At 41.3% G+C, this 15500-nt stretch overlaps 1 protein-coding gene across 3 annotated transcripts in view; it reads left to right on the top strand.

Annotated features, from left to right (window-relative positions):
• The window catches only part of FGD5 (FYVE, RhoGEF and PH domain containing 5), an 85950-nt gene that overhangs the window by 3896 nt on the left and 66554 nt on the right, over positions 1–15500 (top strand). For all 3 annotated transcript variants that reach the window (XM_062008689.1, XM_062008690.1, XM_062008688.1), the window contains exon 2: positions 7892–10784. In XM_062008689.1, the coding sequence (XP_061864673.1) occupies positions 7892–10784 (2893 nt within the window). The remainder of the gene's footprint in view (positions 1–7891; positions 10785–15500) is intronic.

Here is a 15500-nt window from a genome sequence, read left to right as displayed (position 1 = left end):
GCTGCTGTCAACTAACACTCCTAGGTCCTTTTCCACCAGGCAGCTTTCCAGCCCCTCTTGTCCAAGCCGGTAGCATTGCTTAGTGCTTTCTCTTTCAGGTGACTCCCATGCAACTGTTTTAATTTCTTATACAATTTTAGCATGTCAAACTCTTCTCTGGCAGTGTGAAATAAGTGATGCATTTACATGCTGTAAAACAAAGAACTACTACAGTGCATCCTGGGGTCCTACCAGTGTCAGCACTGGCATTTTATGACTTGAACCCTCCAAAGGGATTATACTTTCCTAGTAAATCATGCTACCTCATCTATTTAATCTACAGAATGTTGAAGCAGGTTACACAGTTGATGCTGGGTACTTAATTCAGAATGACATTAAAATGGCTTATCTACATAGGCAGCTTAAACACACCCTCAATCTCTGACTTGGACAGCTGGCAGAATTATAATTACTGTTTGGAACCTACAGCTTCCTGCACTGGAAATGTAATAAATGAGACTCAGGAGACTCTGCTTTGTCTGCCTTACATTCCTGGCAGCATTACTATAGGGGTTGTTCTGGCCCATGTTCTGGACAGATCCAAAAGGAGCTCTTCATCTGCAAAGAAGAGCTGTCTGTTTCACTTAGTGAAACTTAGTGAAGCTCCATGTGTTAATTTTGATAGCAAGCTCTGTCCATCATTCTCTCAGCAGAGTTTCTTCTCTGAGGAGTAAGCACCATGGTCAAAATACAAGCCTATGTATTATTAGACAAGAAGAAATAGACACAGGTACAGAATTTTCCCTCTCTCCTGCTTTGTAAGAACTTGATGGTGTTTTCATAGCTGAGGTACGGAATCTTCTACCTATGACTGCACTGTGCAGTGACACTGTTTCCAGCAGTTTCTGGGTTTGTGCCACACTTGGCACATGTGGCTTTTCTGAACAGTATGAGCTCTTAAGACACTATCAGCATGCTCACATGTGAGAGGGAGTATAAGTGTGATGGCTGCTGGTATAGGATAAGTTATTTGTTGTTTCATGTTGTTGCCTAGTCAATGAAACAGAAGTGCAACTGTGGAATAACTTTTGTCTTTCCTGGTCCAAGTAATTTTACTTCTATAATAGTGTTTCAGCAAGGGACATGTAAATTAATTCCTATATTTTCTTAAGGTTGCTTATTCTCATTTCTTAATAATGGGACTTCCTTTGCTCCAGATGAGGAATTTCATCCTAGTGTTTGGAAGAAATTACAAATTGTTCAATGAAGGCAACTGTAGAGATGCAAAGACATACATTCATGACTGTATAGTATTTTAGTATGCATTCTGATTTAAGAGAAGAGCATTTATTTAACAAGTCTGTGTTAATTACACTAAGACCTGGCTGGCTAATTGGTAGTAAAAAATGCCAATAGCAGTTATCTCTGTAAGATTATCAAATGGTGGTATGTATAGTGCTGGGGCCAGGAGTATGTTGATACTGTCCATCATTTTATTTGGTAGGAAAGCAATTAGAAAAGTACCAGAGGACAAAGTTCACTCGATGATGTAAAGAGTAGTGAAAGGGCAATTGACAAAGGATGCAGGATGGTTATATAAACAGATCTGGATCATTAAGTTGGATCCGTTCAAACAAATAACACTTAATGCGTATTATAAAGCTTTCAGTTCAAAGACAATGAACAGGCAGCACAGCCTAAGGAACAATTTAGAGGTCATAATGGGCAAGCAAGTCAATCTGACACAGTAACAAGCTAATGGAGACCAAGTGAGAACTGGGACCAAGAAAGTACTGAATTCTGTAGACAGCATTGTCAATACTGACTAGTGGAATTCTTCCCAGAGGTCTTCCCCATATATTTTATAGGGGCAAACAGGAAAAGGTTCAGAAAAAAATGCAAAAGAAAATAATTCAGGAAAGGCAAAATTGCCCAGCTGCAAAGATTTAGTAAGTTAATTTGTTCAGTTTACCAAAAAGAAGAATGTAGCAAGACACGGCTGTAGGGAAGTATATGTCTTTCCTAGAGAAATACTGAATAATAAAAGGGTCTTTAGCCCAGTGGAAGAACAAATGCTGAATACAGAACCCTGGCAGCATTATCTGGAAATAAGGACTTTGTTTTTAAAATGAGCAATTCATTACAGGAATAAGATGATACTAAGGTGTATAGTCCAGCTATTGCTGACTTCAGACCAAAGACGTCTAGAAGACATGCTTTAACTTTATTCTGATATAGCTGAGTGAAATTGTAAAGGACAAAAGCAGTCACATACAAGATGTGTGCATTGGTTTCCAAAGGCATTTTAGTCCTGTTGCAGTCTCATCAGACTGTTGCAATGTGGTCCCTCCACCTGCATTATCTATTCCATCCAAAAGCTCTGCGGAGCATAGAATAGTAGGGGTTGGAAGGGACCTTTAGAGATCATCTAGTCCAACCCCCTGCAGAAGCAGGTTCACCTGGATCAGGTCACATAAGAACGTGTCCAGGTGGGTCTTGAAGACCTCCAAGGAAGGAGACTCCACAAGCCCTCTGGGCAGCCTGTGCCAGGGCTCCCTCACCCTCACAGAAAAATAGATTTTTCTTATATTTAAGTGGAACTCTTTGTGTTCCAGCTTCATCCCATCACCCCTTGTCCTGTTGCTGGCCACTATAGAAAAAAGGGATGTCTCATCCTCCTGACACCCACCCTTTAGATATTTGTAAATGTTAATAAGATCTCCCCTCAGTCTCCTCTTCTCCAGACTAAACAGCCCCAGTTCCCGCAGCCGTTGCTCATATGAAAGATGTTCCAGTCCCCTGATCATCTTGGTGGCCCTGTGCTGGGCTCTCTCCAGAAGTTCCCTGTCCCTCTTGAGCTGAGGAGCCCAGAACTGGACACAGCACTCCAGATGAGGCCTCACCAGGGCAGAGTAGAGGGGGAGAAGAACCTCCCTTGACCTGCTGGCCACACTCTTCTTGATGCATCTCAGGATGCCACTGGCCTTCTTGGCCATGAGGGCACATTGCTGGCTCATGTTTAGTTTATTATTAACCAGGACTCCCAGGTGTCTCTCTGCAGAGCTGCAGTTCAACCCCCAGCCTGTACTGCTGCAGGGGGTTGTTCCTTCCCAGATGCAGCACTCTGCACTTGTCCTTGTTGAACCTCATGGGCTTCCTCTCTGCCCCACGTTCAAGTCGGTCGAGATCCCACTGAATGGCAGCACAGTCTCTGGGGAATCAGCCAGTGCTCCCAGTTTGGTGTCATCAGGGAACTTGCTGAGGGTCCCTCTGTGCCCTCATCCAGGTGGTTGATGAAGATGTTGAACAAGACTGGCCCCAGAACCCATCCCTGTGGAACTCCACTGCCACAGGCCTCCAACTCGGTTCTGTGCCATTGATCACCACCCTCTGGGCTCTGTCATTCAGCAGCTCTTGATCCACCCCACTCTCCGCTCATCCAAGCCACACTGCCTGAGCTTTCTGATGAGATCCCTAACTATACAGTGCATTTCTCTCCTCATTTCTCTCCCATTTTCACATATATCTGAGCTGAGTTATTGCCAAAGGCATGAATTAAAAAAAGGCTACTTTCAGCTTCTTTAAAGATTCTTGAGCTGGACTGTGGCATCAGCCAAGGCTGGAAGTATCTGCATTGTGGCGTGTCTACAAATATCCTTGCAAATGTAAAAGCTCAGTGTTTAATTAGGGCTTCACTCCAAAAACAGCTGCTTGATGGGGGAGTGCTGGTGTTGGTAGATATGGTCTTTTGTAAGCCTTAATTAAATTCTAGACTAATTCATAAATCTGGAGAACATCTGAAATTGTGTAGTTACAGTGGTTCAGGCAATACCCCAGTACAAAATGTTTATTGCATCAAAGAAACACTTGAACACTGAAGGCTGTGTGGGTTGATTGCCATTCCAGGAGAGCTGCTAAGCTACTGTTCTGTTCACTACTTGGAAAGGAGGAGAGTATTTTATTTTCTTATGGGCCATGGAAGGAATTAAACCATGCTGAATGCAGGTTTGCCTGAAGGAAGGTGGGTAAGGAAAGGAAGCGGTCCTTGTCAGGACAAGGAAGCATTGAACAATAAGGGGAGGGGCTGACTACAGAAATTCCTATTCCCCAAGAGTTTCCTTTTAAGCACAGGGTGGGTGTGTCTCCCTCCAACAAAAAACACATCCTAAAATAAACATGCACAATTTGTGAACATACACATTCCTTATGGTGCAATGTTGCTTTGTATCCATTTAGAATTTACAGACAGAACCTTTCAAGTGGCTCAGGCAGCGAAGGAAGCAGAAATTCAAGCAAGATGAAATTGTGGTGATAAAAGGCAAATAGTGGTACTTTCTTTTCAGTAATTGTTTGGGTCATTTCTTAAACAAACATTTCTGCTCCTCCTGCCTCCCTGGAAAAAAAAAATTAAAGACAGAGAAGAGAAAAAAAGATGGGTGAGAGGGAATTTTTAAGAAGCCCTGTGAAAGGCAAGATGAACACATCAGACAGTTAAGAAAAATTAAGGAAGGAATCAGTAGTGACCAGTAGCTGGCACAAGTGGGTAGGAGTAGGACACCATAGTGCCTGTTAATACCATACTATGAACAGAATCTAGTACTGTAAATTCTCTTCCACTAGCGGTGTTACTGAAGGCAGCAGAGTAAAAACTCAATGTTACTTGATTCATTTTGCTGTAGAAAATTATCACTGGAGGGAAAGTGGGTAACTCTCTCATTACTCAGTGTTTCAGTGCAGACACTTCATCTGAAAAGAACAAGGACGAGAATGCAGAGCTTGTTCTCAAGCCTTGTTACATCCCAGGAATCAAGTAGGTATATTTGTGTCTCTTAGACAGACATTCCTAGGAAAAGCCAAACAGCAGGAAGTGGTATAACACCTCTAAAGTGATGTGTCCTCCTTGGAGTTAGTCCTAAAAATGCCTTATTATGGTGGTAAGGGCTCTATTGCTGGTTTCTGGTGGAAAAAGTGTAAGGATTCAGTTTTAGTTAGTAAAATTTCCATGTATTTTACTGCCAGAAAGTTAGTTTAGGATGTTCAATCATTGCAATAACTGATTTAAAAATCCAAAAGATCTGGCTGAGGAGGCAGACTTAAAAGATCCTCAACCTGCTTCTATTCCCTCTCTGTTTTTAACTGGCAACAGTTTTCGGCACTCGGCAGCCTTCTACTGCTGCAGACATGCAGAAGCAGTGCCACTTCAGTGACAGTGAAGTGTTAGGCACATAACATATCTGAAATAATCTGGAGAGACAGATTAGCTACCCACTCTGTGCTTTCAATAATTAGGCAGATACCCTGAAGCTCAAAGCAGCAGCAGATGCTGTGAGAGAGCACACATTACGGGTCTGGAGATGAATATGCAGTTCTCTCTCCCTCCTTTTTGCACAAGTTGTTTTAAGCCTCCCACACATGATGCTGGATCGGATAAAGCCCCAGATACAGAATAATTCTTAATTGGTACACACAATAAAGCAGCTGATTAGAACTTTTCAGAGTTTTTAGACTTTTTGCTCCTTCTGGGCTGAGCCAAGATCACTGAGGCAGTTTTTAACTTAGATGAAATCTCTTCCGTGTCTCAATTCTAGCAAGACTGTTCTCTGTCTACATTAGAGTACCAAATTGTCAGCATCTTTCTGAGTATTGGAAGAAATTTCAGCAAGGTTAAGAGGATGAGAAGAAACAACCTCTTACACCTCCCAGAGTCTAACCAAACAAATATGCTAGTATTAGTTCAACAGAACTTACTCCAGTTAGTTTAAGATAGCAATAAGAAAAGTACTGTGACACCAAATATTATAACAGAGAATCATTTTTCAGTAGTGTGTATTCAGTAATATGTTAGTAGAGTGCACAGCTGAATTTTAATTGTCTTCACTTGATATCTATAACCTGCGTTCCAAAATACTCAAAATGTAACAACACAGAGACTATATTTCCTGAAACTTATACCATGATTCAGCATAGTACTTCAAATAGGAAGCATGCCCCAAAAGTTTTTTCTTGAGATGCTGTTCCCTTATTTTCTGCATGTAGGGCATGAAGATTTTGCATAAAGATTTATTAGTCTCTCTCATGGTCAAGTAGTTTGCTTTTTCTTAACAATGGAGAGCTCCTCTTTTTCCATTAAAATGTGTTAACTAAAATTATAAAAATAGAGATTTCTGATTGATTAACCATGTAATTATCTCCTGATGGCTAAGAAAAGTAAGAGTAAAACCCTTCTCTTACTAACATCTGTAACCATTTGGTGTTTGCTGGCTTTTTCACACCACATATTTAATCTCATCTAAAATCTCATGAGGGATCTCTTTTATTGTGTATTTATGCAGCTTTTCAGCATTTAATTTAGTTATTTGAAGAATATTCATTTCAGGACTGAGACATCTGGAAATGGCTGTGGCATATTCACTACAATCTGAACAAAATGGCCATATATGACTTAATTCATCTAGCTTCAATATAGCTTATTGTCAACCTGCTTGAATTCCCCTACATATGAGTGAGCACTTCCACTAGAAATAGCTGAGAGTCCCTGGCTGGCCTTATTTTGCACGATAATTCATTTTTTTAGAGTGTCTTTTGATGTTCAGACAATATTTTACTTGCAAGGTGTTCTGTCTTTTACAGGAAGATGGAGGTTCTTTTGAGTAAAGAAACTTAAGTTTAAGCCAGTAACTCCCTCTGTGTCTTGGGTTGAAGTATTTCAGTCAGTGCATTATAGCTCAGCTGCAAAACCAATGTAAAGTATTAGTCAAGCTTTTAGCGAACTATCTCAGCCCTCACAGTTATGTTGTTTGACAAACAAAATATAACTCCTTATTTTGTTACCATGATAATGGCAAATGAGAAGACTGTGTCTGGACACCAAGTGTTCAGTTTGGCTAGGCTGAGTTAAACCTTGGTCTGTGGTTAAAACTAATTTTGTTCAATAATGAAATTCTGCTAACTACATACTGAAATTAAAATCATTGCTACAAAGTGTTTGTTATAAGTACAGTCACTATGGTTGAAAAGCACTTCTTTCGTTGCAGAGAAACATTTCAGCATCACTGAATCAAAGTGTTCATACTTAGTCTCAGGGCAAACATTTCTAGGGCAGAATCAAAAGGTCTCCAATGTCATTAGTACTTCTAAGTGCAGGTGTTAGCCATCTGCGGGTATCTCTGTATGATATAATACAATGGTTTGAGTCTGAAGGGAACATAAAGGTCATCTAGTTCTAACCCTCCCTGCTATGGTGCAGGGTTCCAGATGCCTGGTTCCACTACACAAGTTTGCTCTAAACCCCAGTTCAATTTGGCCTTGAACACTTCAAGGGATGGGGCAGCCACAGCCTCTTTGGGCAGCCTGTGTCAGAGCCTCAACACCCTCACAGTGAAGAACTTCTTCCTTACATCTAATCTAAATCTACCCTCTTTCAGTTTAATGCCATTACCCCTTTTCCTATCACTACATGCCTTTGTAAGAGGCCCCTCTCCAGCTTTCTTGCAGGCCCTTTTAGGTACTGGAAGGCTGCTATAATGTGTCCCCAGAGCCATCTCTTCTTGAGGCTGAACAACCATAACTCTCTCAGCCTGTCTTCATAGGAGAGATGCTTCAGCCCTCTGTACAAGCTCCAACAGGTCCACGTCCTTGGCTCTGCAGCTGTACATCCCCAAGTGTGCTAGGACTCTATCTAATTTAGTTCAGTTCTGACCTTAAATCATCTTCTCTGGAATAGCTATAGTGCCAAATGGAAGCACAGCACGTATGCTTTGCTCCTTCAGTTCTCCTTTCAGACCCGAGACTTTTATTGGCTGGATTCCTGCATTGGAACTCACTAGTTTAAGATAATGTCTACTTGTAGGATATATTCTGTTGGCTTTAGTAAGAAACCATGACTAACATGGCTTTTCTCTGTTTTCTGCAGAAATCACAAAGCCACCACTAGCACCAAAACCAAAGATTATTGGTCATCTTTCTCCAGTAGCTGTCTCCAAATTTTCTCCTTCACTGCCAAGGGCTGATATTCTTCACAACTCAAACTCTATGTCTAGGGGTCCCAAACCACCAATAGCTCCCAAGCCAAAATTCTCAGCTGACACCGAGGGCAAATCCAGTGTTTATATCAACAATAATTTAAATAAATGCTCAAACGGGAAACTGCTGTGTCTTGACGGAGAGCTGTGTGACAGAAACCAATGCAATGCTGACTGTCCAGAACCTGAGGCAGATCATGACTACATTGTGGCTCCTGAAGCCCAGCTGACCAGTGAAGACTGTAGGGACTTGGAACAGGAGCATGATCAGGACCTAGATTTGTCTGTGGAAAATGATGTCTCTGAAACTCCAGAAGAGGTAGAGAACAAAGAAGATAATATTGCTAATGATGAGGATAGCGGTAACCAAGAAATCACTGAAGATGAGCACTGTAACTCTTCAGATACTGCTGAACCAATGCAACCAGACCCTGAAGGGTCAATTGGAGACTCTGGCCATTCTGAAGCACTTTGTGAGGAGTCCTCAGATGCTCCTGATGGGGATAATGATGCTTCCAAGAATACAGATGAAGATGAGGATGTTGTAGGTGACTATAGTGAAACTGAAAAGGTTAAGGACAGTAGTGATTCTAAGACTGACAGTGCTAACATTTTGAGTAGAGATATGGAACTAAGGGGTGATACCTGTAAAGATAACATTGTAATGCCACTACCTGAAGATCCATCAGTACCGGGTTGTGAAAAGGCACGTCAGGAGAAGGAGGAACTGTCTGAGATTCTAGAAGAGAGAGATGGGTGTCAAGCACATGATGGTGACCATGGTGCACATGCAGACCTTGATTTGAACATGGGAGGGGAGTTAGAAAATTGTGACACTGCAAGCCCTGACATGTTGCCTGATGAGGACAGCCAAGAAACAGCTCCTGGCTTAGAACAGTGTGAAGACGAACCTAATACTGAAAATGGTTTAGGAGAGTCCATCCATCAAGCAGCAGCTGAAGATGAGGAAGTAGACTCAGATGACCACAATAATACAAACATAGGAAATGCTGATGATGGCTGCCAGATCATTGAGAGGAGAGATGGGGAGGAGACAGAGGTAGCCTGTGAAGTAAGCAAAGAGAAAGGGGAAGAAGAAACTGTGAATGAACAGAATATGGATGATGGCTGCCAAAACGCTCCTAGTGAGAATGAATATAGTGAAATACTCATGAAGCATTCAGATGAGAATCTTCAAACAGAAGAGACCTCTCTGGATGAAGATGGTGTGATATCTGATAGTCTGCCTAGTTGTCCAGATATGGAGCCAGAACTGGAAGATGTGACTGTTGAAGAGCATAGTGGGAGTATTGTGGAAACATCTAAGTCAGATGAACTGCAACTTGAAGACAATGAGGTGGAAGCAAACAGCCTCAGAAAAACTGTCCCAAGTCCACTTCAACTTGAGGAAGAGTTAGAAGTCTGCAAGCATGGCAAAATGAATGCAGACTGTGGGACCAAACATATGCATGAAAGTCTACCAGTCCCTGAAGTGGTCATTATGCCTGAAGAATCAGAGGAAAGAGAAACTAGCAGTGATTCCCTAGATGACCCTTACGTTCTTCCCGCTGAAAATGAAATTGTTCATGATGAGCAGACTGATTTAGGAGCTGATCATAGTAAAAGGGATGAATCAGGTATGGATGGTGAAAACAACTTGCTGCTCATTGATCGTAAAAGCATTGTCACTAGAACACGGTCACTCTCTGGGAAAATGCCAGGCTATGTCCCAGAAACGGTTCCAGAAGAAACTGGACCTGAAACTGATTTACCATCTTCCCGCAGTGGCCCTGGGACAGAAGATTTAAGCAATAATTTATTTCCAGTGGAAGGAAAACCAATGGAAGCCAACAGGGCATTACCAACCAAGTCAAGACGTTTCATTTTATATCCTCGATCTTTCTCTGTTGAAGGGAGAGAGATACCTGTCTCTGTTTACAGAGAAAGTGATGGCTGTGTAATGGATGATGGTAGAATAAAAAGGACAGAAGAGAACTTGTCTTTGCCATGTGTCAATGGTTCCTCAGGTAGTTTTTCCCAGAGAAATCATCTTTCATCATGTGGCACATCTACTCCATCCTCCGTTGTTGATATACCACCTCCTTTTGAACTTGCCTACATCACCAAAAAGCCAATCACTAAAAGTTCCCCTTCACTTCTGACAGAGAATGACTCACCTGATAAGTATTCCAAGAAAAAGAAATCTTCCTTTAAGAAGTTCCTCACCCTAAAATTCAAGAAGAAAACTGAAAGTAAAGTCCACGTAGATGTTAATGTGTCCTCTTCAAGGTCTTCATCAGAGTCTAGCTATCATGGGCCTCCAAGGATGATGGAGCTGGACAGGAGGAGCTTAAGTAGCTCACCTCAACTAAAATCACATGTGGGGAAGCTGTGCACATCTGAGTCACCCTCAGCTATTCTTTTCTATAAGGATGGTAAAAGAAAAGGAGCATCCAAGTCCTTCAGCAGGAGCGTGTCAAGGGTGGAGTCCTTCGAGGACCGCTCTAGACCTCCTTTCATGCCACTCCCATTAACAAAACCTAGGTCTATTTCTTTTCCCAATGCTGACACATCTGATTATGAGAACATTCCTGCTATGAGTTCTGACTATGAAAACATACAAATTCCTCCTCGAAGATCCACCAGAGCAGGAACATTTACTGAGTTTTTTGAAGATCCCAGCAGGGCATTGTCTGCTGCTAATGAGAATGATGGCTATGTGGATATGAGCAGCTTCACTGGCTTTGAGAACAAGCAGCAAACCACAGACCAGGAAACAGAAAGGTACTGTAATAAATTATTATGTAAAACCTGCTAGCCTTGGCCAAACAGGCAAGGCCTCCTCTGATAAGTATCATAGGTAAATCCTCCATGTTGCTTGGCCTGTACCCCCTCTCATGAAATGCTTACAAGAAAGATGGGAAGAATACAAGATAAATCTTTACCAGTGTAAAAAGAGACCAAACCAACCCTTTACCTTGGATCTGGATCCGGTGGTATACTGACACAAGCCAAAGATAATTAAAAAAATATTTGGCTTATCTAGTAGATCTGATTTTTGTGGCTTAGGGGAACAGAGATCTTGCTTTGTTCTTCAGTAAGAAAGGTTTCTGACTTCTTGACTGAACTAAAAGAGAGCCTGTTTGCTGCCAGGAGCCTTGCTTTATTTCTTCATTCCTGTCAATTTCTCAAAGCAACAATGTATACAAAATTTCTCTTTCAAAGTACATCAGTTAAGTATAGACCAGAAAATCCCAAATCATGAACTAATCAGACCAGACAAGTGATTTTAAAAGTTGCTTTAAAGCCTATCATTATAACCCTTTGTCAGAGATGCTGGCTTATAAATGAATTCAGTAGCTCTGTCTGAAATAGTATACAGTGCTAACATTAATAACAGTATTTCATCCCATTCCACTGGGTTATTTGCAAACAAGAAAACATGCTTTTCATAGTGACATATGAGCAGTGCCCATAAAGCTTTTGGATTTGAATCTGTTGTCAGATTATAGCATACAATCAGTGGAGTGCAGAGATGTAAAGAATAAGAATGTTTTCCGTTAAGTTCATGTTAAATGGGTAATAAGAAAACAAGGTGCAAAGCAAATGAATGAAAAGGAATGTCTCTGATGCAGTTTCACTTTGTTAGAGCTGCGTGAAAGACAGACATCTTCAACGTAAGGTTTTCACTTACATCGTTCTCCTAAAGGTTAATACTCTTGTTTCTTTGCAACATCTTTTTTTCTTTTCCTGGTCCTCTCCCTGCCATTGTAAATGGAACAAACCATGGGTATTTCACACATCTTTCTTTGACATTTCAGACATGTTATAGAGAAAGAGACCTTTAATATCTCTGAATGAGTCTTGCAAACCATTTCTAAGACAAGAATGATGTACAGTGCTTTGTCTTTTCTGAGAGAGTTACAAATTGGCAGGGGTAGAGGAGGCAAGTACAACACGGGTAGAGAGACTGCATCAGTGCTTAAGCTGCCTCTAAATGTGTCTGAGGCTGAAGGGTCTGGAACACAGGCCTGCAGTTTAACTCTTTGGAGATACTGACTGCCTACAACATTGGGAGCCCTAGTGGTACTGACAATGAAACATGGTGGAGTACAGTGCAGCTTCACAACAAAGACAGCCTCATCCCCAGAGCAGCACTCAGCAGAAGCTGCGATAGCAGGGCCTAATGGCCCATTAGTCACACTGTTTTCAACAGTTTGCATTGCGCCCAACACACTGACGTGTGCTCTTGGAAAAGCTGGCCAGTTCTTTGTGTCCATGAAACACCGCCCATTTTAGGTAGCTCTTGAAGAACAAAGTTAAAAATATTAAAACTACGTCAATTGCTGTGACTTGGAACCATTTATGAACTTCCCGTGGAAGCCTGTTGTTTCAAAGAGAGAGCCAATCCAAACTGGTTCAGGAAGTCTCAAGGTCAAGGCGTGAACATAATTTTTCAGTTTGCTGCTTGTTATGCATGCAGTTTCTGCTGTTGGGGGAGAAATGAAGGCTAGGCTACTGAATAACTCCTTTATCAAGATAACCGGGGTGGAGGGGAAGAGCATCATGCAGACAGCAATATGCATACATTGCTGCTGAGATAGCTATTATTTGCTGTATTTGTCAGGAGGCTTTGGACAAAGACATGCTTGAAAAGCTTTCATGAAATGTAAATGGGTAATAGACATCCAACGGCATAATATACTTTGAAAAACACTGTAGTCTCATTGTAGGCAAAGCAAATCATATGTACGTGAATCTATTTATACATATATACATGATGTTATGACATGGATGTTTCGTTTCCTGCTAAAGCATTTTTGCCTAAAATATCTCTCAATGGATTTAAGCTTTCTAACGTGAATATCTATCAAAAGTAGCTCTACTACAATCACACAGGGACAAATATTACTTTTAACTGCAGTCTGCTTATATCCTGAGGCTTATTTCAACCATTTGAATGTACAAGGTTGTCAGATTAAACTTTTGCAATATATGAGCCCATGAACTTCTCTTTGGTGCATTCACCTGCAGAGCACTGGTATTTAGCATCTGCTGATACCTTATAGAATTGATACATTTTTGATGAATGACCAAATACCACTCTCTTATTTCAGAGAACAGAATGTAAGAGTGCCATAAAGATTATAATAATCTGTGAACCTCTGCTACTGTGTGTGATTGTGGAAGAGAGGGGGGTGGGAAAGTGGCTTATAGAAACTGACAGGTGAGAAGATTCACTGTTTAATTTTCTTGCTCTAAAGGAAAAACCAGGTGGAGTAGATTTAAACCAATAATTTCTAATTATAAGCAATCACATTTATAGAAAAAGTTAAATCACAAAAGCATTCTAGAATATATAACTTAACTTGGCATTACCATTGTGAGAATGGAACTGGGAATATTGCACCCTGAAGGGCAGTTACTGTGTATCTCCAAAATTTAGCTATCTGGTATTAATAATAAAACTCTGATTTGAGTGTATGACTATAGATCATCATTAGCCTTCTGTACACCATAGAAATAACTGGACATAAATGAAATTGGACAAAATCCCCCTGATCTTTCCCCAGTCTGCATAGCCTGAATCAGACTCAATTTTCATTTGCCTTTGGCAAGTCACTTTCTAGACTCTTTTCTCTGAAGAGCTGCACTACAAAGCACAAAGCAACACAAACCAATTGTTCAGGCTGAATGCAAGACAGCTGCACCCCACCTCTGGGACAGTACTCTGTAACCTATAGCATTGCCTTGGCCCTCAAAGCAATCTCACCAAAAGTTAGTGTCTAAATTTTCATCAGATGAAAGTCAATTAGAATTAGTCTGGCACATGTCTTAAAGAACAGCTTCACTGACCCAGCTTGACCTTCAGAGCATCAGCCATGCATATGGCAGTGTGATAAAAATCAAGGGTAGTGTGGAGATCCCAGTGCTTTGTGCAATTACACCAAGGCTCGAGGTAACTCCTAGTAAGCCTCTAGAACTGCAGTCTTTTGCCTGTAAATTACTCCCAAAGCTCAGACTTTCCACCATTTTTCAAGACATACAGCATCTCTCTGATGGTGCCCAACTTCAGTACAATCAAGAAAGCTCATCACCTCTTCAGCACCCCATTCCTTTGCAAATGTGTTTTATTCCCAAGGGATGTGCTTCCTCAAGAAGAAGATGGAGAAAAAAATTATTCAGTAGAAAGTCGGGGAAAAAATATTGTTTAATTGTGTCAGGTGAGCGATACCTTTGCTTTAATTTGGCCAATGTGAAGCAGGAACACAGAGGGACTTAGGGACTGATAGAACAGTGCCAGCATCTGAAGTGCTAGCATTGGAAAGGATGCTTCATGGGTAAGCAGGGTATTGTAGTATGGATGATACCAATTTACACAGGCCAATTGCATTATTCAGCGTGTCTCCTAGATTCTTCCCCAATGTCCCATTTCATATACTTCTTGGGGGGGAGACAAAGAAACCTACTTCCTGTCCCCATCTTACAAGTCTTAACAAATCCTCTCTTTCATAATTGAATCCTTTCTCAGCAAGGATATGCTGGAGGGCGTCAATGGGGTTTTCCTCTTTGCTCATCATCTTTCCCATTATACCAATTTAATCGGGTCACTTGCCTTTTCAGACGGGAATCCAGGTGATCTTCTGCCCAGGGTTCTTAATCCAACAAATTCGGCTGATCACGTTGGGGTCACCAAGTGTTGTAGTGGTGCAAGCAATATTCATTCAAAGATGTAGAGAATCCAGGTAACGCACATGCAGAGACATACAAAGGCAACATAACACAGACAACAGAGCTGACTCAAAGCCACCCTTCCTTTCCTAGCTACTTCCTTATATGCTGCTTCTGCCCATGTGATCATCCAGGGCCAAACTGATTACCTTGCAGCAGCTGTTTCTGGTAATTGGAAGCAGCTTGCCAGCTGCATTAACTTGTCCTTACCATCTTTATTCAAGCTGGCTGGTCTAAGCCACATTTGTGCCTACAGCAGCTACGTTAAAAGCTTTGTAAGCAATCCTCTTTGAGCATAGCCGTAGCTAGTCTGGGCTTCTGCCAGGCCTACATGCAAGACCACAAGGACCTGCTCCCTGCAGGTCATCAGTCACTGATTAGCTCCCAGACTGCAGCCAAGACAGTCTGTATGATCGAATACACACATGAAAAAGCCAAACAAAAGCTCGGCATCATGAAAATCTTAGAACTGAACTCTCTGCCTAAAAATGGTCTTAATAAGATGTTACTAAATCTTTATATGTCCTTATGCTTAAGGTGAAATTTAGAGTGAATTTCCTCCTACATAGTACATAGTTTTTAATGAATAAAATCAAGGTGTCGTATTTCTGGCTCTCTCTGTCCCTTCAAATGAGAAGCACATATGTTACACAAAATTAAATCACCCGCTCCTAAGAGAGGCACAGCATCGTATCTAAGCACAATGTATGAAGGATAAGGTGAAACTCTAGAGGTAATTATGTAATGGAAGCTTTGGTGTAAACAGTT

This window comes from Colius striatus, chromosome 15 (genome assembly GCF_028858725.1).
Source record: "Colius striatus isolate bColStr4 chromosome 15, bColStr4.1.hap1, whole genome shotgun sequence".
Taxonomy (NCBI): Eukaryota; Metazoa; Chordata; class Aves; order Coliiformes; family Coliidae; genus Colius; species Colius striatus.
Note: the sequence above shows the minus strand (reverse complement) of the source record. Positions and strands in the feature narration are given on the sequence as shown.